Source organism: Lissotriton helveticus, chromosome 3_1 (assembly GCF_964261635.1).
Source record: "Lissotriton helveticus chromosome 3_1, aLisHel1.1, whole genome shotgun sequence".
Lineage (NCBI taxonomy): Eukaryota > Metazoa > Chordata > Amphibia > Caudata > Salamandridae > Lissotriton > Lissotriton helveticus.
In genome coordinates, this window is record NC_136061.1 from 560,766,274 (window position 1) to 560,793,162 (window position 26,889).

At 46.6% G+C, this 26,889-nt stretch overlaps 1 protein-coding gene across 1 annotated transcript in view; it reads left to right on the top strand.

Annotated features, from left to right (window-relative positions):
* Positions 1-26,889, top strand: part of ZC3H15 (zinc finger CCCH-type containing 15) — a 243,772-nt gene that overhangs the window by 122,181 nt on the left and 94,702 nt on the right. The window contains exon 6 of the mRNA XM_078680489.1: positions 20,323-20,502. Within this exon, the coding sequence (XP_078536615.1) occupies positions 20,323-20,502 (180 nt within the window). The remainder of the gene's footprint in view (positions 1-20,322; positions 20,503-26,889) is intronic.

The window sequence follows — 26,889 nt, forward strand, 5'->3', positions numbered from 1 at the left end:
CAATCTATGATACCTAGATATTTGGGGTGCACCCATTTGTTTCTAGTTAAAGGCAATAGTTGTTTTTGCAGCCCCAAGACACCCCATCACTATGTACCACTTCTGTCTAGTAAGACCTTCCTATCCTTCTGTACGAAGCCCCAAGACCATTATTTCTGGTTTCAACTGCAAGGTGTGTCCCAGCACCTTATGTAAAATCTTGGAAATCTGTGGCCAAAATCGTTTCAACTTGGGTCATCCTAACTACATCTGCAGAGGATGCCCCACTACGCCACATCCCCTCCAACAGTTCTGGATCACACTGGGGAAACAGCAGTACATGGGCGGTTGAGGTGTTGTATCACCCAAATAAGGTCTTATCTCATTGTCCCTAGTAGTTGAAGAATAGCTATGTATGTCCCTACATAATAGGTAACACCGTTTCAGAGAGATTTGTTTATCCAATGCTGTGCCCCATGTTGCCATTTGGATCATGCTTCGGAGTCCAGTGATAGTAGTTATTGTTTAGAGATTACCCTCTTAATGATAAATAGAATCGGAAACAAAGCCTCAAATTGTGTCTTCTCTCTAGTGGTTGGCTGCTTAACTCCAGCATCCAGAAACCAATGTTCTCGTTGGATGTATCTCAGTCTGCCTTTCCTTGAGCTGGTATTCAGTTTAACATTGAAAGAATGACATAACTTGGCCACCTTGGAAAATGTGGGAACTCCTTCTACATCCGTATTCCTGCCACCTCCAAGCAGGTTTAAATTCATATTTAGTGGGGAACAGGTGCACAGGGAAGAAAATGTAGCAAGGCTGCTGCTAACCAACAGTCTATCCCATGTCTTGATGGTGTGCAATGCAGGGTACATACTTGTGCATTTGGTGGCCTTTAGGTTTGTGCCCCACCATAGGAGATCCCACAGAGGTGTACCCACTATAGCGTGGCCCCTGTGTGCCCCAATTCTTGCCTACAGAGATAGGCTGGGCCTGAAATTTATAGTGTGGTGTTGACAGAATGTTAATCTTAACTGCGTTTTTTCTTCCTCGTCCAGGATGTAAAAAGCCCAGCCCATGACCCAGGTCTTTTTTTCATTTTAGCTAGTGCATTTTTTTATTACTTTGCAGGTGCAGAGATGAGTGGCTTAATTTCTATGATGCCTTTTCTTTTAATAATTTGTGGGATTTCTGTTCTGCTAGATAGTCTTAGCACCTACTACTGCTACTGTTGTGTTAAAGCTTTCTCTGCACACTGGTGAGCATTTGTAAACGACTTCTTTAGAAACTACCATCATAGCTATGGTTTTCACACATGTGCCATACATTCTGACCTGTAGTACTTGCGCAAACATGAAATCCGTGCACAACATACACAGTACAATGATAGCTTTGCCCTCTGTGCAAATTGCCAGTTGTTGTTTCACCTTCAAGCTGGAGTCTGCTTGGATAGGGCCTGTGGAAGCCTGAGGAGTTCACATAGGAAGGTGCACTTCACTGCTTAAGCTCTGCCTGAAGGTAATAAAAGGCTTATTTACATTGCAGCCCTCTGCTTTTTTGTGCTTTTTGAGTAGTTGAGCCTCTCCTAAGGGTGCAAGTCGAAACTGCGTAAATCTGTACTTTTTAAGTATGTAATGGCACACTGTGTTTTGCATTACACTGTTAATTATGATATTTTTCAAAATGCCATTGAGGAGAACTCCCTGCTAAATATTTAAGTGCATCCAAAGCATGTGCAACGCTGGCTAGCGTTAGCAGCAGTAGTGGCTAAACGGAAAGTGGCAAAGAGATGGGGAGTGGCCGCAGTTCCGACTCGGAAAGAATGGGAAAACGACTTGGACTGGTGCTGGCAAGCAGAGTGTACGATATATAAGAGCAGGGGGTGCACAAAAAGGGGATACAATCTGGGGACTGGTAGACTTACGGAGGTCTATAAGATAAATAATGGGATGTAGCAAGATTCACGCTTTCTCCCAGTGATGAACGCTGGAACTTGGATAATCTGCAGAAATGGAGAAATGTAATATTACCATTGTATATTCAATCTCTATATGTACAAACTAACATACACGTACAAATAAACAGTTTAAATAAGAGATATTTAAGTGCATTGTTTTTACCAATATTACATGCGCAGGTTACACCAGTTAAACCCAGCTGCCTTTCTTCTACATGTAATCTAATATATTACTAGGTTAGCAATATCATCAGCGTAATTTCTGATTTCGTCTTTTATAAACAGAATAATTGGACTGTTCATCTAACCATAACTAGGGATTTTCACAAATGTTGGTATTTGTATTTTAACATTCATGTCCACTCTACTGAATCGTTTTTTAATGTTTTGTTGTACTATTTTTATTTTGCTCATGTTTCCCAATTAGTGTCTCTAGGCGCTTTTGTGCAGTGCTAGTCTGCCACCCTCCAATGGAACTCCCTCCTGCCAGCCAGTGTGGGAATGTTATTAGACCTGCTTTGGCCCAGTGAGTAAGTGGAGTTAGACGGTGGTTACCCTTGTGGATGGACCAATTAGATGCAGCTTTTCGAGCAGCCATGCAGATCTGTGTGGAATTTGTATACCTTTGGGCTCTCTTTGCTGGGCGCATTGCAGTGGTTCTTCAGATCTCTATCTTAACTCAAATTCACTATGAAGTGTATAATCTGGTGCTTGAAGTCTAGATGGACCCTGGTACTCCATTGGCTAGTTACTGCCTATCCCTAGTGTTTGTCAGATAATTTTGTGCTGGAGGTCAAGCTGTAGTTTGAGTTGCCACTAACTCTAGTGTCGTTTCACAGCGTGAATCTTTCTGGATTCACTATACTGTTCATTATTCCGCGGTCTAGTGGTTGGGTCCGGAATCGTAGTCTTTTCTTTCTTTCTTTTATTTTTCGTAGCCCAGGTGGGCGTCTACGTTCCACCTTTTGGTGTACTTCCTGTGACGTGGTGGCTCCCACCTTTGGGCGCCATCTTCAGATTCTTTTCTCCGCCGTTGGGTCTGGATAGTCTCCGAGAGGCTCCAGAGATTTTGGAGGAAAGAAGAGGAAAAATACTACATTTTCAGAAAAGATTGGAGAAGATACCAAGGAACAACATCACCAAGCCGGGACGACGAAGAAGGAGGACAACTTTGAGATCTTTGACGTCCAGCGGAGAATGCGCCCACAGGGGGCCCCCTGAGCGCAGGAATGGACAAAACACCCTTTAAATTCTACGTGCAGAAGGCCAGCACCCGGTCTGCAACCTCTGCTTACCGGTCGACCACGAGAGCAAGGATTGCATCACCTGCTCCACCTTCACATCGAAGACACTCGGCATTAGAGAGAGACCGGGGAGAGCCAACTACACCATGCAAGGCAAAGGCCAACCTCCGTCGCTTCGGGACCTGGGCCTCTCCAGCGACGAAGAGGACAACATCGCAAAGGGACCAGACGACTACACGGTCGTAGAGACCGATAAGGCATTTAAAGAGGTAGGAGAGACGTCGACCCCTAAACCCCCGACACTCTCGAAAGGCCGAGCAGGACTATCAAAAAACAGAGTCTAAGTCCTCGAAGGGAGCACAGGCGCCGAAAACCTCGACGGCCGCAGCTGCATCCAAGCACCAACAGCCCAGCGGATCGTTCGAAAAGGACTCCGTCGTCGAAGCACGTCCCCGAAAAGGACGGCTTGACTTCGAAGGAGAAGGACCCGAAGGTCGCTTCGACGTCGAAGAGATCTGTCGACACGCTCGACGCCGAGCATGCCGCCGAGATGGAGAGGAAAAAGATAAGGCCCGAGGCCGAAATGGAGAACATCCTGCAAAGGAAGAGAGAGTTCGACGAGAAAATGAAAAGGTTCACGATTCCGTCGAAACCGCCGACGGCGATCTTCGAAATAGAAGAGGAGGAAGAGTTCGACGCCGAAGGGCTGCCGAAAACTCCCGATCCCCAGGAACACCTAGAGGAAGAGGGCCTATACTATGAGGAAGAAGGCGATGAGGACCAGCAAATGAGTTTCGGCTCTGCATCCTCGATGGCACAGGACCTCGACTCCGAAGACCCGGTAGAGCCCGCGGAGACTTATCCTTCAAGGTCTTCGCCACCAGATGACATTGGGGCCTATAACATGGTCATCAAGAACGCGGCAGCGGCTTATGGAGTCAAACTGGAGGAGGAAAAACCAAAGGCATGTTTCCTCTTAGAAACCCTGCTCCCCACTTAAACAAAGAGTCAGTTCCTCCCCATGCTTCCGAGTGTCATGGACCAAGGAAGGGAGGCGTTCAAAGATCCAGCGACCTGCAGGTCTGTCACACCTAGGACGGAGAAAAAAATACAAACACTCCTCTCATGATCCGCCCTACATCCAGGGATCCGTCACGGCGGACTCCATTATTGCGGCAACAGCCAGGAAGAGGGCAAACGTCCCAACAACATCAGGCCCACCACCAGAGAAAGAAAGTAGGAGGATGGACCTAACTGGGAGAAAGATAGACAGAAATGCAGGGGTACATTGTCGCATGGCGAACTCCAATGCCCTACTGAACAGACACCAGTACCAGCATTGGGATGAGATGGGGCAACTGCTCAAGCACCTCCCGAGGAATACCAGCAAAGGGCATCATACCTGGTGGAGGAAGGAAAAAATATAGCAAATGCTTGCCTGAAAACAGCCTTGGATGGGGCTAACAGATCCAGCAGACTTATGATGATAGGAATCACAGAAAGAAGGCAGGCCTGGCTTAGGATCTCAGGCTTCAAGCCGGAAGTACAGAACAACATTCTGAGCACTCCTTTCAATGGAGAGACAGTGTTCGGGGCACCGGTGGATGAGAAACTCACCCAGCTTAAGAAAGAAAATGAGACTGCAAGGTCCATGGGGGCCTTACAATTCAGAGGGATGAGAAGGGGTACCCCGACACGGAGACCAAATGGAATGGGAGGAAACCAGCCGGGAACGTCACACCAGACATTCAGAGGGGCACACCAGGGCGACAATCAATCGCAGCAGGGGCAGCAAAAGGAAACCTGGCAGTACCAGCCTCAGGGCCAGTCCTTTCGCGGGAGGGTGAATGGACGAGGGCAAACAAGAAGAGAGGTCCAACAATCTACCTCAAAGTGACTCCGTCACGGAAAGCGTGCCCACCCACACGACACCTCCGAGGGTGGAGCACAGCAAGTCCAACAAGAGGGGGTTACCCGGACCAAACATCGACGAACATGTAACACCAGTAGGAGGCAGGCTAAGACACTTCTTCCAGGGGTGGAAGAAGATAACTACAGACAAATGGATACTCCGCATCATACAGTTCGGATACTGCACAGAACTGGAAAAGAAACCACCAAACAGAAAACCAAAAAGGAAGGCGCATTCAGGAAAAGAACTAGCGCTACTCCTAGAGGAATCACAAGAACTCCTCTGAAAGGAGGCCATCGAACCAGTTCCATTCAGAGAAAGGAACAAGGGAGTGTACTCAAACTATTTCCTAGTTCCAAAAGTGGATGAAACGCTAAGACCCATCCTGGATCTAAGGTTCCTAAACAAATCCATAAAGACACAAAAGTTCAAAATGACATCCCTACAATAGGTAATTCCTCAGATAAGGGACAGAGACTTCATGTCCACCATAGACTTTCAAAGATGCCTACCTGCACATTCCCACAAACATCTACTAATATTTACCATCATCAAAGAACACTACCAGTTCACAGCCCTAGCCTTCGGCCTAAAGTCCGCACCAAGGGTGTTCACCAAATGTCTCGTGGCAGCGTGCCTGCATAGGGAAGGGATTCATGTATACCCTTACCTCGACGACTGGCTAATAAAAGCAAGTTCACACAGGACATGCAAGGAGCACGCACAGCGGGTCACAGACACTGACAGACCTGGGAATCTCCATACACTGGGGGAAGTCCTCAATGGAACCAGAGCAAGTGAAGATCGTCCTGGGGGCACAGATCAACACCATACAGCGCAAGGTGTTGTTCCCCAGCGACAAGAGAACACTGGCCCTGCTGAAGGAGACATGCCACTACCAGAAGGGGCGAGCTCTGACAGTGAGGATAGCGAGCAAGATCATGGGGATGATGGCGTCCTGCATACACCTGGTCCCCAATATACGGCTCCACATGAGAACATTCCAGGAATGGCTGCAACAACAATGGTCACAAGCTACAGGAAGTTGGGAAGATCTAGTGGTTGTAACGCACGCAGTGCAGGAGGAGATTATGTGGTGGAACAGGGAGAACATAACGAAAGGGAAGCCTTTAACACCACCAACCCCAACGGTGACCACCACAGGCGCATCCCAAATGGGATGGGGAGCACACATGAACAAACTCAAAGTGAGGGATCTGTGGACTCCAGCAGATGCGGGCCGACACATCAACTACCTGGAACTGAAGACGGTGTTCCTCGCCCTGAAGGCATTCCAGAAACAACTGTACAACCAGAGAGTGTTGATACAAACAGACAACACAACAATGATGTTCTACATCAACAAACCGGGAGGAACACAGTCGTACTGTCCAACCTAGCGCAGGAAATATGAAGATAGGCCATCCCACTCAAAATAGGCCTGCTAGCCATACACCTACCAGGGAAGGACAATGTGGTTTCAGACTGGCTCAGCAGACAGACTTCAGCATCCCACGAGTGGGAGCTCAATGCACAGGAAACGCAAAGGCTATTCAGGAGGTGGGGAAACACAGACGATAGACCTATTTGCAACACACCAGAATGCAAAATGCCGATACTTCGCAACCAGGGGAACAATCCCAGGGGAATGCCCTATGGATAAGCTGGTCGAAAAGATTTGCCTATGCTTTTCCCCCTATACCGCTGATACACAGGGTGCTCAACAAGTGCAGAACCAGCAACATGACACTGATCCTGGTGGCACCACAGTGGGCAAGACAGACCTGGTACTCTCAAATAATCGAAATGGCACAGGGAGGGACCACCCCACAAGTTCAGGAAAAGAAAAGACTTACTCTCCATGCAAAACGGAGAAGTGCTACACCTAGAGCCAGACAGCCCCAGCCTAGTGGCATGGCCCCTGAAGACATAGAGTGTGCACACCTAAGGTTACCTGAGAGCACCCTGCGAGAAGCAAGGAGACCTAGCACACAAAGGTGCTATGTGGCAAAAGGGAAGAGGTTCGTACAATGGTGCAGCAAGAAGAAGCTACACAAGAAGATGACCAGGGAATCAACGGTGCTAAGATATCTCACGCACCTGCTGAAAGCAAAACTAAGTTCATCCTCGCTAAGAGTACACCTAGCAGCGATCGTAGCCTACACAAGAGGAGAGTCAGGAAAGAGAGTCTTTACATCGCAAATAGTAAAGAGATTCCTGGAAGGGGCAAAAAGGATTGCACCATCTAAGAGGATGCCACCTCCGGCATGAAACCTTAATTTATTCCCAACAGAGCTCATGAAAGCGCCCGTGGAACCCATTCATAAGGCCTCCCTACAAATGCTGACAATGAAGACAGCCTTTCTGGTGGCAATCACCTCGCTGCGCAGAGTAAGCGAGCTACAAGCGCTAACACTGCAAGAACCCTACATTTAAATGCACAATGATAGGGTGGTAATGAGAACTGACCCCCACTTTATGCCAAAGGTGGTGTTGAGGTTCCACATGAACCAGACAGTACAGATACCAAGCATTATTCAGAAACCATCCACAAACGCAGAGAGGGCACTGCACACTCTGGACGCTAGAAGAGCAGTGATGCATTACATGGAAAGAACTAAGGAGCACAGGAAAACTAAACAGTTCTTTGTCTCCTTCGCAAGCAGTTTCCCGGGTAGATCAGTAACAAAGGGAACCATCGCACGATGGATCGCACAAACTATAAAAGTCTGCCACAAACAGGCAGGCCAAGAACTAGCAGAGGGGGCACAAGCCCACTCTACCAGGAAGAAGGGAGCAACAATAGCCTTCCTGGCTAACACACCCATTCAAGACATATGCCTGGTGGCAACATGGGCTTCAGTGCACAATGTTACTAAGCACTACTGTGTGGATATACAAATAAACAAGGAAGCACAAGTAGGACAAAATGTGCTTCAACATATATTCAACAACCAACGCTCATCTTCCACCCAGCCGCCACAAAAATGACAAACCACTACAAAGTCTATGCACAGCATAGTGAATCCCGAAAGATTCACGCTGCAAAACTAATAGTTTACCTGTCGGTGTAGTTTTGCAGCTTGAAGATCTTTCTGGATTCACTAGCAAACCCACCTACCCACCTCCGCCAGAAAGATGAGGCAGGAGAAGAAGGTGGTAATACAAGGACAATATAGAAACAGACACTTTAAAGGACAAAGCGGAAAAATCGCGTACTTGGAGAAGAAATAGAAAACATTGCTAAAGGATTCACAAACCGAACACAAAAACAAGAAAAAAGAAGCCGAAGATGGCACCCAAAGGTGGGAGCTTCCGCAGGAAGCGTGCCGACGTCACAGGAAGTACACAGAAAGGTGGGACGTCGACGCTCACCTGGGCTACGGAAAAAACAAGCATTTGCAATGCAATAGTTCTCGCATTAGGAAAGTATGAGCTATTGGTATTGTAAATGACACATTTTTTTAATGTGTTGGCTTTGAAAATATATAAATTAATAGCATTGTTATTCACAAAGCCAATAACTTACACTTTCCTAATGCGAGTACTTTTGGCTATGGCAATGTTTGTTGGTAGCAAGCAAGGGCAGTGCTGTTGTGGTGCTGAGTGATGATGAGGTTGGGCTGAGTGATGAGGTTGGGCTGAGTGATGATGAGGTTGGGCTGAGTGATGATGAGGTTGGGCTGAGTGATGATGAGGTTGGGCTGAGTGATGATGAGGCTGGGCTGAGTGATGATGAGGCTGGGCTGAGTGATGATGAGGCTGGGCTGAGTGATGATGAGGCTGGGCTGAGTGATGATGAGGTTGGGCTGAGTGATGATGAGGTTGGGCTGAGTGATGATGAGGTTGGGCTGAGTGATGATGAGGTTGGGCTGAGTGATGATGAGGTTGGGCTGAGTGATGATGAGGGTGGGCCGAGTGATGATGAGGGTGGGCCGAGTGATGATGAGGGTGGGCCGAGTGATGTGGCGGTGCCCCCGAGTGATGTGGCGGTGTCCCCGAGTGATGTGGGGAGTTGGAGGGGGTGGGTTGTAGCCTAATGCAGCCCCTGGAGATCCGGAGTGATGACACAGGATAGGGAAGAGCGGGCAGGCAGGGCCTGAGTCCTTGTTGCGGACGACCAGCTTTGGGGTCAGAGCTGAGATGGGCAGCCAGGCATGAGAGTTGTAAAAAAAAAAAAAATCGCGGAGGACCGTGTTTAATAAAGAAAACGGGGCGCGTGCCTCCTGCTGTGGGCTGACATCCCTTGTCCCCACCCCTATTTTATTTTTTGATAGACTGGTCAGTGGGGTCTTAAGTGGTGGTTAATACCGTGACGTTACCTGAAACTGGAGGGGTCTGTGATGGAGTAGGTGATTCATTGGTTCTTCAGTGGGATGGTCAGATGTGGAGCTGCATATGGTCAATTTGGTGCAGTGTGATTGGAAATGTTGCCAGTCAAAATGAAACTGCAGCGAGCAGGCCTTCAATATGTAATGCTGTATCCAGCACGCTGAACCATCACCCACAATTCAAAGCGGCCCATCTTTAAAAACCCACAACAAGCAATTAACTTTATAAATGCACTGCATCGAGGGAACACGAAGCACCAGGACTCGAAAGAGAACAGCACAGCCTCTCCTATACTTGGTGAGAGTGACTAAAAGGCTGCAGTGCATGAATTATCAGTCCCCTGTGATTGCTTGTAGGAATCTGGTCCTGATGGAGGGGACAGGAGGACAGTTTCGCTCCATATAGACATATGTACCATGTTCTACCCAGTTTGTACTGAGTTTTGATTACGTTCTGTAATGGCAAAGGACCAGTCTCAATTGGTAACAGCCTTGGGCAGGCTAGCCACTGGGCGACAGGAGGGCTAGTCGCTCCCAAGTATGAAGGACAACCATTCTTTCCCATTCTTCTGACTCCCCTTCCTCATTGTTTGGTGGGGTTCATGCCTGGCAGCCATACTCTCCTGATGGTTGTATGACACAAAAGACACCCTACCAGGATGGGCGGGGAGCTTAATTTCCAGTGTACACAATACGTGATCTCTTCTGGATTTTTCGCTCATAAAAACTGACATTAGTATCTGGGCTACTAGAACTATATCAGATCATGCCTCAATGCTGTTCTGTTTGAGAATTCATGGTCCTGTGCAAGGCATAGGCCAGTGGAGAATGCAGCCATCAGCACCCCCAGACAGGCTCTTTCAGAATGAGCTACAATCTGAAACTGGGGAATATTTCAAGCTGAATATTGGCTCAGTAGATCGCACAGGGATACTATGTGGGACCTTCAAGCTTATAGGAGGACATTTAAAACGGTGCATAGGCACCTGGGATGAATCCAATCTTAGCTAAAGCTTCTATAATCCACCTGGTGGGATCTAGTTGAGATAATCTCTGAATACATCAATCTGGCAGAAGAAGAAAAAGCATGGAGGAAAATGCGCTGCTCCTCGGATATACGAGTAAGGTGAAAGGCCAGGTAAAGCATTAGAAGTCTAATAAAGTTGCACTGGTCTGGAGGGAATGTAATTGAAATAATGGCTCTAGATGGAAGTTGAACATGGGGGGGGCTAATGGTATTTTATCCATTTTTTGCATTTACTATTCCATCTTGCACACATCTGGGAGTGGCACTAGTTAGCATCAAGCAGTTTGCCTGGTGGACTCTGCCCTGGCTACGAGATTCTCGACCAGCCATTCACGGTGGTTGAAATCAAAGGAGTGATGAGGGTAATGCCCTCAGGCAAGCCCAATGGTGGGATGGGTTGCTGTCTGACTTCTTTAAGGAATAATCAGAAATCTTATTCCCAAGCTTGCATGAGGAGGTGACGGAAAAGCCTACCCTTACACCGACCTTATGAGATGCAATAGTAGTAATGCTGCTGAAGCCAGCGAATCGGCAGATGGGTATGAATCATGCCAGCCCCTGTCCTTCATAAACTGTGACATGAAAATATTTTCAGAGATGCTCTCAGACTGCCTTCTCCCGCTTCTCTGACTTTTTACTTGAAAAAGCAAGGTTTATACCAGACCGGTTCACAGCTCACAATTTATACACACTGTTCACAGTATTACACAAACTACAGCAAGGACTGAAGGCGTCAGCAGTGCTCCTTGATGCCACTAAGACATTTGACTCCCTAGAGTGGGAGAAACTATTTACTATACACTGGAAGATGGGACTCTCTAGGAGAATGTGTTAGTTGGATTAAACTCTTTTACAAACTGCCCACGTCACAAATAAGTGGAGCTCTCTTTGGCTACAATTAATTGAGGTGCCTGACGGCAGGTCTCCCATTTCAAATCCCCTGCCCTAACCTCCACCTGGCAACCAAGTTCAAACAACATTACTATGAATATGTATATGTCTTGCTGTATGCTACGCGCCAACTGCTCAGCTCTTTGTATGTGGAGAAGATCACCTTTTACATTAGGGACCCCAGAGTTCACCTCAATTCATAACGGCAGGAATTTATCAAATTCACTGGCCTTTCAGGGAGGACCGCCAGGATAGCATGGTCGAGCTTCCCACTGTACCCTCCCTCCCTGCAGACGCTAGGCAAGTTGCTGGAGGTAAAAATTAACAACCATTTGGTATCACTAATGGATAGTTTTGTGAATCAGCTGTTGGGGGCTTCAGCAGGCAATCTGCCTTTCTCCTCCCGTGTCCCGCCGGTAATCTCGCCGGTCCCCCCGCCGCTGCAGCACCTTCCATCAGTGCAGCGCGGCCGAGGGGGGTCTGCAGCTACCAGGAGCCTTAGCAGGGAAAGCTGCCACCGCCCACACCGCGCCCGGAGGCGCTTAAGTTTGGAGAGAGCCCCGGTGGAGCGGGGCTCTGTGAATCAGCTGTTGGGGGCTTCAGCAGGCAATCTGCCTTTCTCCTCCCGTGTCCCGCCAGTAATCTCGCCGGTCCCCCCGCCGCTGCAGCACCTTCCATCAGTGCAGCGCGGCCGAGGGGGGGACTGCAGCTACCAGGAGCCTTAGCAGGGAAAGCTGCCACCGCCCACACCGCGCCCGGAGGCGCTTAAGTTTGGAGAGAGCCCCGGTGGAGCGGGGCTCTGTGAATCAGCTGTTGGGGGCTTCAGCAGGCAATCTGCCTTTCTCCTCCCGTGTCCCGCCGGTAATCTCGCCGGTCCCCCCGCCGCTGCAGCACCTTCCATCAGTGCAGCGCGGCCGAGGGGGGACTGCAGCTATCAGGAGCCTTAGCAGGGAAAGCTGCCACTGCCCACACCGCGCCCGGAGGCGCTTAAGTTTGGAGAGAGCCCCGGTGGAGCGGGGCTCTGTGAATCAGCTGTTGGGGGCTTCAGCAGGCAATCTGCCTTTCTCCTCCCCTGTCCCGCCAGTAATCTCGCCGGTCCCCCCGCCGCTGCAGCAGCTTCCATCAGTGCAGCGCGGCCGAGGGGGGGACTGCAGCTACCAGGAGCCTTAGCAGGGAAAGCTGCCACCGCCCACACCGTGCCCGGAGGCGCTTAAGTTTGGAGAGAGCCCCGGTGGAGCGGGGCTCTGTGAATCAGCTGTTGGGGGCTTCAGCAGGCAATCTGCCTTTCTCCTCCCGTGTCCCGCCGGTAATCTCACCGGTCCCCCCGCCGCTGCAGCACCTTCCATCAGTGCAGCGCGGCCGAGGGAGGGACTGCAGCTACCAGGAGCCTTAGCAGGGAAAGCTGCCACCGCCCACACCGTGCCCGGAGGCGCTTAAGTTTGGAGAGAGCCCCCGCGATGCGGGACCGCGCGCGGGCTAAGCCCGGGCAAAGGGCGGGCCCTCTGTGGCCCTCCGGAGGCCAGAGGAGGCCGGGACGGGCCACCCCCCTTGGTTCCCCGCGACAGAAGGAGGTAAAATAGACTCATCTATACACAGCTACTGTCGCTTCATACCCAAGGGGCACTATTATGTGAAACATTGGACATCTTAGGTGCTGTTGCCATTCTCATTACAAACCTGAGAAAAACTACCACATCATGACTTGTAAGGGGGTGCCCAAATATACAATCCCTCAGAGGGTTTCGCGCAAGGGGACACTGGACCACTATGTGAACAGGGCAACACTTCCCTCTGCTTGTGAACTAGAGAGTCCAGTACGATGCCCGTCCACCGAGAGCATACCTAGCATGAGATCTCCTCGACAGACAACGGACCTAGCAGAAATTCCATCTTGGTTAGAGGAACTAAACATTCTATGTAAATCTACGTTTGTTCCTGTGGAGGCAGGAAGTATGCGGACTAGAACCCCCAGCACTCCTACCTGCTCCACAGATAACACAAGTCCCAAGACTACTACCCCTCCCAACCATATGTAACATTGTCGGGTACTCCCCCCATATTACCAGTAAAAGCTATTAGGCAACCTTTAGTGTCTCCGCAGGTTTCCTCCACTAAAAGAAGGAGAGCAGAGACTAACCACACGGGGAGCCAACCTAAACAACAAAAGCTGCACCTAAGCCCACCAACGCTCATCACTACCACCCCAAAACCCTCTAGGGTACTTGCTAACCCAGATTCTCCTGTACCCCCTATTCAGCCAACACTCTTGGCCCAGATCGCAAATATGGTTACATCCATAATATCCCCCTTGCTAGAAAAAATAAACAACTTAGGGGACAGGATGACAGGTTTAGAGGAAATGATTAAAGCCAATTCGCCACACTTAAAAAGCATGGGAGGCCTCAGCCACCCACAATCTTTATTTGACAGGGAAGTGCCCAAAACAACTGCATGTTGTAACACTGTTAAAAATCACCCTGCAGTAGCGCAGATGCGAACCTCAAACATTCTGAAGGCTCTAATAAAACCCCCAATAGCACTGAGCACCTCCCCCAGAGTAGGGTTGAATAAAGATCCCACATCCCATAAGGAGAGAGCTGTAAACCGTGGCATCATGACACAAAAAGCTAATCATATACACTTACCGCCAGAGGCCGCTCCATTTGTGTGTATACTTTCGGGAGTGCCAGCACTCACAAATGGAAAATCGGAAAAACAAGAGGATCTAAGAAATAAGGTTGCGTTTTGTTTATCTAAAAAAAGACCCCTACCTGCTAACATCGATGGTAGAATAGCAAGTGTTAAAAGGGTGGGCTGGCTGGGTCCCCTTCATAAAGATATACCAGGTGACCTAGTTTTAGTCAACTTCAGGAACAAACACGTTGTCCAACACAACTGGCAGCCACGAATAGGAGATGGCCCCATATCCACCTGGGATCTTCGTGATTTTTACCCGAGAGCATCATTCTTCACCCCTCTGAAACCATATGTAGTGAGTAACCGTTCCCTGGGTAGAAGTAGTCTTGTCTCAAGTGGTTATACCATTCCCACCCTCAATCGTTTTGACATAATTTCGGTCTAATTCGGATGAACTGAACAGATATGGTCATTACCTTAAATGAAATTGTTTTCTCTTCTTTTCCAACATGTAATGAATGATCCTATTTTTTTCCAATCAAATTGGATAATTTGAAATGCGTATCCATAGGGAAAACTTGTATTTTATATTGTAAAGTAAATTTTAATGCCTTGTTGTTTTATGCTTTTATGGTTATACATTCTAACCGAATAAAGTACTTGATACTGGATAGGTTTGTACTTGAAGAGACCCCTCTGCATCTCCTTTGGTCAGGCACCAGTAGCCTGGGGTCCTGGACAAAGAGATAACCGATTCTTTTTGGACAAGCTGCTGTACTACAGGGTGGTTGGTGCCTAGTAGTAGACCACGTCTTATTCATTTTAAGTTCCTGCATAGGCTATATTTAACCCCCTGGTGCATGTGGAAATGTGGCCTGCATGAACATTCCAACTGTAATAGATGTGGAGAACTCGGGACAGACTTCTCCTGAGCTTGGAATGGTAGCATGGTCAGAATTTACTGGGAAAAGGTGCTGGCAGATCTGTAGGATGATTGAAACAGTACAAACAATAGCTGCTAAGACTGCACTGCTGGGGTGGGTGAAGGACCTGCCCAGTACAAGAAGACGTTTTTTTTCTTAGCCCTTTTACTAGCTGAATACCGGGTAGCATCTTGGTGTGGTAGAGCTTCAAGCTAGGGAGGTTGGGTTAGTGTCTCTCATATATTACAATAAACAGGGTGCTTCTGTGAGCTGTGTAAACTGTATTTACTGGGGCCTGTGCACTTCGTTTTTTGGCCAGCAGGGGGAGTAAAGCTTTATTCAAACAGTATTGTTAGATTTCGAGTTAGTGAAGCCTTTACCTGCAGAAGTCCAAAGTTGTGGATTAAGCCGGTCTGTCTCCTAGGAGATTCTGAACAGTAGCAAGCAGCTGCCCAGACCCCACCCCCAGGCCAGCAGACCATTGGCTACTCAGCTACCAGGCAAGTCTGAGCCCTCCTCTCACACCTACCCAGGCCCCTTAAGGCCTTGCTGGGTGCACCCCAAATCATTCTCCTCCATCTTGTGAGTTGCAGCCTACATGTACCCCAGATTGCAGTGAGCAGAGTCCAGGAAGTGGTAAGGAGACAGATTAGTGCTGTCTCTTCCCAAGACAAAAAGTTGTTTAAAAAACGATTTTCACTGTCTGTGTTTACTGTCTGCCTGTGGTTTTTACAGTTAAAAAATGTAGTTTTAGCCTGCCTGTAATTGCATATTTTATCACCCGTGTTGTGTTTTAAATTTGTGGTTTTCCCTGCCCATGATTGCCTCCATTTAGTGTGTTTAATTGTGGGATTTGCAGTCCAACCTCTGTAGTTTGTCCCTCTCATTCCTTGGTGACAAATCTGTTTTCCCTCCAAATTTCTCCTTTGCTCTTTGCTTAGACCTGTGTGCTAAAACAGTGCACCCCCAGCCACCATTTTGTGTTCACAAGACAGTGAGGCCAGGCCCCCTACCCTCCCCCCTCCCCCCAGCAACAAGGATTTTTTACATCAGAGGGTGCTTCTGTGAGCTGTTTAAACTGTATTTACTGGGGCCTGTGCACTTCGTTTTTTGGCCAGCAGGGGGAGTAAAGCTTTATTCAAACAGTATTGTTAGATTTCAAGTTAGTGAAGCCTTTACCTGCAGAAGTCCAAAGTTGTGGATTGAGCCTGTCTGTCTCCTAGGAGATTATGAACAGGAGAAGCAGCTTCCAGCGAACCTTGTCTGAGGTTGCTGGGACCTTATATGGTCTGCTAGTGGTTGGCACATGTCAGTGTACACATGGTGTTTCTATTGGGTTAGGGTTAATGTCCTCATTGGTTGGGTATTTGAAGGTTCTGATTGGTTTCTCGGTCTGTGGTTCAATCATTGTAGAGTTGGGACTAGGGTTAGGATTTCTATTGGAAGTATGGACTATGGCTTCCTATGTTATTGGTTGTTGGGAGTAGGGTGGGACTAGGGCTAGGGTTAGACCTTCAATTGGAAGTAGGTATTTAGGGCTTCTGGTGTGATTGGTTGTTGGACCAGTTGTGGGTCTAAGAGTAGGGTTAGGCTTTCTATTGGAAATAGGGACTAGGGCTACCTGTACCATTGTCTGCTTGGACTTGGGTTGGGACTAGTTGTAGGGCCTTTATTGGACGTAGAGATCAGGGTTTTATAACTGATTGGGTGCTTGGACTAGGGCTAAGATTGGTTGCAAGGTCCTGGTCTTCTATTGGTTCTAGGGCTAGTGTTGTGATTGGATAGTGTTAGGGCTAGGGTTCCCATTGGCTGAAGGAGTCACCTGATTACTAGGGCTACAAAAAAGGCCAGGCTTAGGGCGTCTCAGCCCGGGCGGAGAGGACAAGGGTAATTGCCTGTTTGAGCCTGTTCGAGACTGGTCGGGACAAAAAAAAATCCTTCACTCTTTTATCCCTCCACTATCCTTTTTCAATCAAAATTAACAGACTAACATGTTCACTTCTCAAATTCCATATTCCATATTCAACTATACTAATATACTGCCCAAATAACTGAATAACATATCAACTACTCAAATTACTTCATATTTATACTATACTAATTTTCAACACTAATCCTTTATGGGTTCCGGAGTGGCGTGCTACTCACCAGAAAAGCGCTTCAACACCCATCAGGGGTAACAAGTGCTATATGAATGCAAATCTTTCTTCCCCTTATGTCCATCCGCTATCCTTCTCAATCCAAGTAACAGACTAATATCCACCAGTGAAATTACCTCATATTTCACCACATTAATTCACCACTAATCCTTTATAGGCTTCCTGAATAGCATGCGTCAACAAGCGAGCGATAAATAAATACAAACCTTTGTCCTCCTCTATCCTTCTGCTATCATTCCAAATAAATGACTAACCTATCCACCACTTAAAATGTACTTGCATGTTTCACTATACTAATTCAACACTAATCCTCTATGGGTCCCGGAGTAGCGTGCTACCTGCCGAAAAAGCGCTTTGATGCCTCGTCAGGGGTAGTAAGCGCTATATAAATGCAATTACAATACAATACAATACAATACATGGAGGTGTTGTGTCTAATGAAGAGGGAACGGTAGTCAGGCTAGCTAAAAATGATGCGGTAGTTCTTATGAACCAAAGAGACAAACTTTCTAATATGTTCCATTGAGTAGTCCTGTAGGAGAAAAGCAAATAGAGTGTGTGTTCTGGTGACATAAATCAATAATAAATAAATCCGAAGTGTTAGTGATTTTTATAGGTCACGTGAACTCGTGATGGCTTTTTACTACATTCTGAGAATTTGAATACATTCTGTTACATGTTTAATATTAGTTGCCTGAGACTGCAAATCTGTCTGTACATTTTTTGAGAAATGTGTTTCTTTTGTTGGCATATAGATAATATCCTATTAAATTAACATATTAATAATAAATTCATACAATTATTATAATACTGTGCTAATGTTATAATATGTGGGGAGGATCCTCTGATTCAAAGTACTTTCTAAAAAAGGAAGATGTGTCTGGCTGTAGACCAGGTCCTTTAGTTAACTACTGTTTCTCGGGCTATGCAGAGCAGGGCTTTGCAGCCTGCGGAGGGTTGGATGCTGGGTTTGGGCCGAGGGGCAGTGGGAGTATGGCAGTTGGCTCGGTATATGATCAAATAATCCAAACACGCATTGCACAGAAAACAAGGTTAAAGTGAAGCTTTGTTTGGCTTTGTTAAAGCACCTTACCTTCCGTATAAAACACAGCTAAACTTCACTTATGGTTCCAAATCTGAACCACAAAACCACTGAACTGTGCCAGTTATGATTAAGCCTACAATCCATAACCTCCACAAAGCCATGCAAATCGCAACTCGCACACTAAATGCACCCACTACTCTTCAATATACCCTCCTGGATGGATTTACATTAAACTAAATATCTAGATTAACCTAAACCTGCTGTTTACCTAGTGTTGTTCAGATCTGTGAAACAGTGCTAAAGAAAATTATAAGTAGATTTTTTTATTCTCAACCTTTACTGCCCTCCCCGATGCCCCCAACTTGTGGATCTACATAAATCCTGAGATTATCCAATGGTCTTAACTTGCGAACAACAAATTTCATGCAAATTCATTAATTAGCTTCAAATGTGTTGGCATATGAATATGTTTTTACACCCATTACTTGTTTGATCTGCACAATATAGACTGCCACCACAGAAGACTAAACATGGTAAAAGTTTGCCAAATCACTTCAACTTCTGCAACGGGTAATAGTCTTTAGCAAAATAACTTTTTGACCGTTATTCCTATTTTTTTTTTTTTTAACTGTGCCCACACCCCACCCCATGATAGATCTGCCCAAATTTACAATTGCCAAGGCTCTGCACATTTTTGTACAAATTTGCCAAGAGACACTAAAGTCAATGCAAATCAAAAAACACCTTTTCAACTATCACGCGATCTCTGGCCTTTAACCCTTTAAATCCTGGCCGACACATTTTTGTAACACTAATTCCTGAAAAACTAGTGAACAAATGTGCACCAAATCATGCAAAGGCACTATTTAGAAAAGTGCTTATTCCATGCCAAGTTTGATGTAATGCCTTACATCGTTTTTCCCCATCAAATGGAGAGCAAAGGTTCCTACGGGTGTTACTATAGGAAACCATGCTTGCTGATCTTAAACCTTATAATCTTTTTTTTTTTTTTTGCAAAGATATGTGCAGTTTAGTTAAATGGTTGCAAAGGTGTTAGCAAACCAAACAATTATTGCCAATGCCCATGGGTGTGGGTTTCATGTGCGAACACATGCAATATATCAGCTCACGACACATGGGAGTGAGCCAGTAGGTGTGAACATAGAGGGCTATAGTTGCAAAGTAGTCCCTCATGCAATTCGAGCACGCACTGGAGTAGAGGTGGAAGAATGCAGCCAATAGCATCATGCGAGAGATGAAAACTCCATGTGGCTGAGCCAACATGAGCTTGACAAAGTCTGAAGCCAACGGCTGAAAGAAGCTCATCAAAGAAAGACCTGGCTGAAAGGGGCAGTCCCATAGATAGATAGATAGACAGACACACACACACACACAAGTTTGTATTAGCTTAAATGCAGTTGTATGGATTGAGTATTACTGCCAACAAGTAGTAAAGAATATGCAGAGAGGAAAAACTGCTAGTTACTCCATTGTGAAAATATTCTCCCACATTTTTAAGTTAGTAGTGCGATTGCAGTACCACTAATATCATATAGATGCCGTTGTGAAGGATAGCTTATGGAGCACTGTTACATTTTAATGTATGATCCGTGCTAGTGGAAAAAGCAATAGTTTGTTGCCTCTATGAACCCTTTTGAGTTTTTTGAGATGTCATCTTTGACATTTGTGAAAATCTGATCTGTACAATAGGAGAAATTGTAGTAAACTGTTGGCATCACTCGAATTACATTTTAGTTTTATATGTATGTATATATGTTCTAGATAAAAATATGTTAAGTGAATTTTGTCATCTTTGAGTTTATTGTATTTCACAGATTCCGTTCCTGGTGGATAATCTGAAATATTCATACTTTTGGGTCAATAAAACAAGCTGTAGAATAACATCTGTTATTTACATGCACTTCTATTGTTAGATCATTAGGGTTGCCTAATTTTATTGCATCATCAAAAGCACACTTAATGTTCGATAATCCAGGAAGTGTGCAAAGTGACCTACATAACTAAAAATGAGCCGCTATTGTGAAACCATGGATCCTTAACCCTGTTGTATGCTAAGCTGCTTTGTTCCATATGGAGATTAATCACATTTTGCTGAATTCTGCAAATGTAAAATATATTTCCGCAAGATAGTTCCTAAATGTATATGCCATTACTCTGTGTTCAGTTTTTTCATAATTAGAGTTCTTCTTGTTCTAGGTCTGCAAACATTTTCTTGATGCGATTGAAAATAACAAATATGGCTGGTTTTGGGCGTGTCCTGGGAGAGACACTTGTATATATCGTCATGCTCTTCCTCCTGGATTTGCACTGAAAAAGGACAAAAAGAAAGAAGAGAAAGAAGATGAAATTTCACTGGAAGATCTTATTGAAAAGGAGGTATTTGTTTTGTTGATAAAATAGTTTGATCACGTATTTTAAAGCTGATACACCACACTGTTAAAAAGTTGAGTTTTTTTTTTTTTTTTTTAAGTTTTATTTAGCGCTGGCTAGACCCGGAGGTATCAGAGTGCTTTACATGAGCATCAGATCATAGTTACAGGTTACATCATTACAAAGGTTACACAGTTCTTAGAGCATGGCAACATAGTTACATGTAAGGTCAAGATAAACAATAAGCACAAATACGAAAGTGGAAAAGTAGGCAAGGTGAGAGATTCAGGGGAGGTGGGGTTGGAGCACGGGAAGTAGACCGATAATGAGGGCAGGAGAGGGGAGGGTGAGAGACACAGCATGGGAAGAGGAGGGGAAGGGTGATGGGGACCCAAACCAGTAGACGAGTCAAGGCAACGTCCAAAGTCCAGTAAGCTGTGATCCCAGGGCAGACAAGGGGAGAGATTCAGGGGAGAGAGTATAGGAGGCTAGGGAAGAGACAATAAGGAGAGACGAAAAGAAGTCTGCCTAAAGACCGACTGGGTAGGTGACGACCAAGGAGGGAATCCACGGCCCATCTCCCCTATAGCTAAACCAAGTAGCTCCATCGGGCGTCAGACAAAATAGTTCAGTCTCAATACATTGAGAGAGTAGAGAAGGAGAGACATAAATAGAGGGAGGATTCGGTAGGAGACGACAGGAAAGACGAAAGGAAGTGTAACAATGTGGTTCAACAATATACCAGAAAAGATCAACAAGTAAACATATCAAACAATCAGCAATACAATTAGGGGAGGATAGAAAGGAGAGAGAAAGTAGTGGGGGGGTAGAGGAGGAGGGAAAGTGAGGATAAGGGAAGAGACAACTGTAGAGACTAGAGGAAGTCTGTCTAAAGACCGACTGGGTAGGTGACGACTAAGGAGGGAATCCACGGCCCATCTCCCCTATAACTAACCAGGTAGCTCCATCGGGCATCAAACAAAATAGTTTGGTCTCAATACATTGAGAGAGGAGGGAAGGAGAGACATAAATAGAGGGAGGATGCGGGAGGGGATGACAGGAGAGACGAAAGGAAGTGCAACAATGTGGTTCGACAATATACCAGAAACAGAACAACAAGTTAACATTAAATAGAACAGTCAGCAATACATTAGGGGACGAGAGAAAGGGGGGATAAAGTAGTGGGGGGTAGGGGAGGAGAGAGAGTGAGGATAAGGGAAGAGACAACCGTAGAGACGAAAGGAAGTCTGTCTAAAAACCGACTGGGTAGGTGACGACCAAGGAGGGAATCCACGGCCCATCTCCCCTACAGCTAAAACCAGGTAGCTCCATCGGGCATCATACAAAATAGTTCAGTCTCAAGTGGCGAGGGAAGAGGTTCACAGAAAAACAGGGTGGGGACAAAGGGCAGGGGCATGCGAGGGCAGAGGACAGAAGCTGGAAAGAGTAGGAGCGGAGGGGAGGAGGGTTGGGGGAAGTGGGAGCGGTAAGGTAAGGTCAGGAGAGACGCGCGTGCGTTAGTCCGAAGTCCGGCTGGGTAGGTGATAGTCAAAGGAGGGAGCCCAAAGTCAATCTCCCCCATAGCTAACGAGGTAGCTCCATCGGGCATCATACAAAAGTATGCAGGTGGCCCCTCAATTCGTATGCCCCAAGTCCTGCAGTAGAGCTCCAGTCTGCACTCATGCACCACTCGCGGTGTCATACCATGGATCATACATATGGGTAATGGTGCGTGCTATAGAGTCTGGACACAGCCTCCAGAGCACCATGCAGCGCGATTATCAGTGCCGTCAGATCCAACTGCAGCGATTTTGGAAAGTAGTATAAAAATAGAACTCTTCACTAGCAGGCAAGGTTTCCACAAATTCCAGTGTGGTTATATCAATTGGCTGGGCATATTAAGGGCGATCATCATCCCCGGCACTCGCATGCATGACCCACGATGGAACCATCTCCTGTCCCCCATTTGCGCCTGAGCCGCCATTTTGATGAAGGGAACCATTATCCTGCTGCTCACAATGAACTCCACACCACTTTCCCCATGCCTTAAGCAGCAAAAGCTCTTTCAAATGCCGAAAATGTCACACTTCTAGGTGGGGGCGGGCACGTTAATCAACAGTCTACACGCTTGACTGACAAGGCGTGCTGCCTCAACTTACAGCGCCAGGAGATCGCGTTCAGGAGCTCTGGAGCGTTAAATTGATAGCGCACTTCACGAACTCTATAGCGCTAATTACTATAGATTTTTAAATACCCTGTTTTGTATTTGTTGTTTATGGGTTAATGCTACCCTGTTTTTAGCCCCACTTACCTGCATTTTAATAGTAAAGCACCGCATTTCGCGGGTTCCTCTCACCCCTTGGCGGCCATCTTAGGGGAAGGTCGTGACGCCAGACGGCGCCATCTTTGTTGCCGCACTAGTGGTCGGCTGATCGCTACTTAGGGCGGGCAAACTCGAGGCTCTGCCTTGACTGACAAGGCGTGCTGCCTCAACTTGCAGCGCCAAGAGATCGCGTTCAGGAGCTCTGGAGCGTTAAATTGATAGCGCACTTCACAAACTCTATAGCGCTAATTACTATAGATTTTTAAATACCCTGTTTTGTATTTATGTTGTTTATGGGTTAATTCTACCCTGTTTTTAGCCCCACTTACCTGCATTTTAATAGTAAAGCACCGCATTTCGCGGGTCCCTCTCACCCCTTGGCGGCCATCTTAGGGGAAGGTCGTGACGCCAGACGGCGCCATCTTTTTTGCCGCACTAGTGGTCGGCTGATCGCTACTTAGGGCGGCCATGCTGACGCGCATCGTTCGTGCGCAGCGTGTGCACGCCAGAGTCACGCCAGAGTCCAGCCCGTCTGCGCCCGTCTGCGCACGGACGGGCGCGGGGGCCGGGAATTCTGGCTGTTGGACCACTTACACACGGGATGAAATACATCGATTAAATATGGGATTTCACCCCCTAGATCCAGCCACGCTAGCCATATTGGATGAGCTTTCCATCCGAAACCCATATTCAGGTAAGTCCATTTCTGACCTGTACACTTTGAAATTGACTAGCCTAAATACGAGGTCGATGCAATGTCATAATCTTGAGATCTTCACCTTGCTCCAAGATGAAGATATAGACATCTTGACGCTGACCGAGACCTGGCTTGGGGAAAATTCCTTACCTGATATCATAGCTGCTGTCCCGTCAGGATATGATATACATTGGCATAATCGTGCTGGGAATGCCCGTGGTGGAGGAGTAGCAATTTTATTAAAAAAACATCTAGCAGTAACCAACATTTTGGCAGAAACAGTGGACTTGGCTGACATGCTTGCAGTGAAAATTATGTTTGACAACTTGTGTCTAACTATTCTCACTGTCTATCGTCCACCTAACTCCACCCAGGCTTTCAACGACCTATTTATGACTAGCATGTCTGACATATGCTCACGGTATAAAAACATAGTAGTTACGGGAGACTTTAATCTGCATTGGGACAAGGATAAAAACGACTCAGCAGCTGATTCGCTAGAGACAACCATGTCCTCCCTGGGCTTTAGACAGCTGGTAGACTCTCCCACGCACATAAAGGGTCACATCCTTGATCTGATTTGGGCCTTAGATCCCAAGGTTACCTTAGTGAAAGTCCTCCCCTGTATTTGGTCAGATCACCATCTGATCTACTGTGATGTCCCTGTCGGTACGAAACCCCTGCAACCACCACCCATAATTAAAGACTTGTAAGTGGAAAAACGTTGACTTACAAACGCTGACCACCAAACTTACGGAATTCGTCCAACCTGTGGATCCTGACGCTGATGTAGATCAAGAGTGTAAGGATATAATGGATAGCCTGATCAGAGCAATAAATCTGATTGCACCTGAGAAGCTTCAAAAAATGAACTGTGGTGGGAAAGGCGCCCCTTGGTTCACCCCTGCTCTGAGGGAGCATAGGAAAGAATTACGCAATGTAGAGAGAACCTGGAGGAGGAAAAAAGATGAAGAATCCTATGAACAATATAGGAAGTTGTTTCGTACCTATAAAAAATATGTACAGGACTCTAAAGCTACATTTTATGAAAATCGTATTAATGAGGCAGACAACGTCCAGAAAGAAACTTTCAAAATACTGTCGGAACTAAGTAAAAGAGCCCAAGTTACGGATACCACAATTAGTTGTGACACCTTTCTGAAATATTTTTTGGACAAGGTTGACACTATTTTAAAGGAGATAAAAAACACTGTCACTGGCCCTATGGAACCACAAGTTGCTCAAACTCCGGTCGGAATTCATATGTCCAATTTCCCCCTGATGGACTCATTAGGTCTTGAAACATTGATGAGGAAAATAAAGTCAGGTTACCCAGCGGACCCATGTCCCCCAAGTGTGTTTCGCCTAGCTCGCCTTAGCCTAGAGGATCACATCTTGTCCATGTTGAATAAGTCATTAGACACAGGACGGCTACCAGTTAGCTTTAAAGAAGCTCGGGTAAAACCGCTAATAAAGAAAGCAGGGGCAGACCCTAAAGTGTTGAAGAATTATAGGCCGATCTCCCAGCTACCATTCCTGTCCAAAGTTCTTGAGCAACATGTGTTGATATCCCTGGCCTCGTTTTTGGAGTCTAACCATCTTCTCCATGAGATGCAGGCAGGGTTCCGAGCACACCACAGCACCGAGTTGGTAATGCTCTCGGTGCTGGACGATCTCAGATTGTTGGCTGACAGTAAAAAACCAAGCGCACTGATACTTTTAGATCTGTCAGCGGCGTTTGATACTGTCAGCTATACTCTACTTTTGGACAGGTTGGCTAGTTATGGGTTTCGGGATTCAGCCTATCAATGGCTGGAATCTTTCTTATCCGGGAGAACCCAGAGGATTCAGTTGGGAGATATGGTATCAGGAGTGGGAGAGCTCACATGTGGGGTTCCCCAGGGCTCTGCCTTATCCCCCCTCCTGTTTAACTTGTATCTACAACCCCTAATAAAAGCCCTGGTCGAGATGGGCTGCCGCGTGTACAACTATGCGGATGATACTCAGTTGTTGTTGAGCATGGATGACACTGAACGGGCCCAGTTACAGGCACAGGAGGTACTCAGATTCACAGTCAACTGGATGTCCAGGAACCTCCTGAAGATTAACCCCGAAAAAACCGAGGTGTTAATAATTTCATCTATCTGCTCCCCCTGGAGTGACCTGTACTGGCCCCAGGAATTGGGCCCCACCCCTAAGCCAGCTGACATGGTACAAAGCCTTGGCATCAAGATAGATAGTGCCCTTTCAATGGTGAGCCAGATTTCTACCGTTGTAGGAACCTGTAACGGTCTTATAAGACAATTGCGCAAATTAGTTCCGGTTCTTTCCCAGTCCATGCTTCGCACTGTAGTCTCTGCTACTATACTTTCGCGGCTGGACTATGGAAATGCGCTCTACCTGGGCTTACCAAAGATATTAACTAACAGACTGCAGGTGGTTCTAAATGATGCAGCAAGACTCATTTATAAACTTCCAAGAAAATCACATGCCTCCCCGCTGCTGCAGAGCCTTCATTGGCTGCCAGTGACGCAAAGGTCTGCCTTTAAAAGTCTCTGCATAGCCCATAAGTCCATCTATGGGCAAGCCCCTGCCTATATTAAAGAAAGGTTGGAGATTTACCGGCCAGAAAGAAGTCTAAGGTCCTCTGAGGCTCAATTGCTCGTGTGTCCTCGGTTTAAACTGGCCACAAAAGGCGGAAGATCTTTTTCGGTCTTGCTGCCTAGGATCTGGAATAAACTGCCTGAGGCTCTTCGTAAAGATGGAAACCGGCTCCACTTTAGGAAAGCCCTAAAGACTATCTTATTTAGAGCAGCGCTGAGCCCAGTATAGTTTCTACCCGTTCCCCCGTCGTTGATTAGGTTGTTATGTTTTGCGGTCAAAAGCGCCCTGAGACCTGCCGGTGATTTGGCGCTATATAAACTGACATTAACAATAACAATAACAGTAACACGCCATATATACGTGCACGGATGTGCCTCTGCCATAGTGTTCACCCGGAGCCAGCCCACATTAGCATCAATGTTTTCTTCCACAGCTCAGTGCGGTCGCAGCCTCCAGGAAGTCCGAGCCGCTACTTACAGCAGTTCCAAATCCCCGCTGGGCTCAACATCGCAGTCCGCTGCAGTCTGCCCCATGTCAACACAGTTTAGAACTAGAGTTGAGTTGTATTACAGAAAAAAGCTTAATTTATTGTAAATATTGCATGCCTGTTTTAATCAATTGTGTTCCCTTAGGACATATTACTTTGTGAGGGAATTGTTTAACCAAGCATTCCTTTCTTGCCAAAATGTCCTTCAACTGGGGCACGTTCGGCATTATTATTTCACTTGGAGCATATAGGAGCCGGGATAAAGCAGCATTTTTTCCTGAA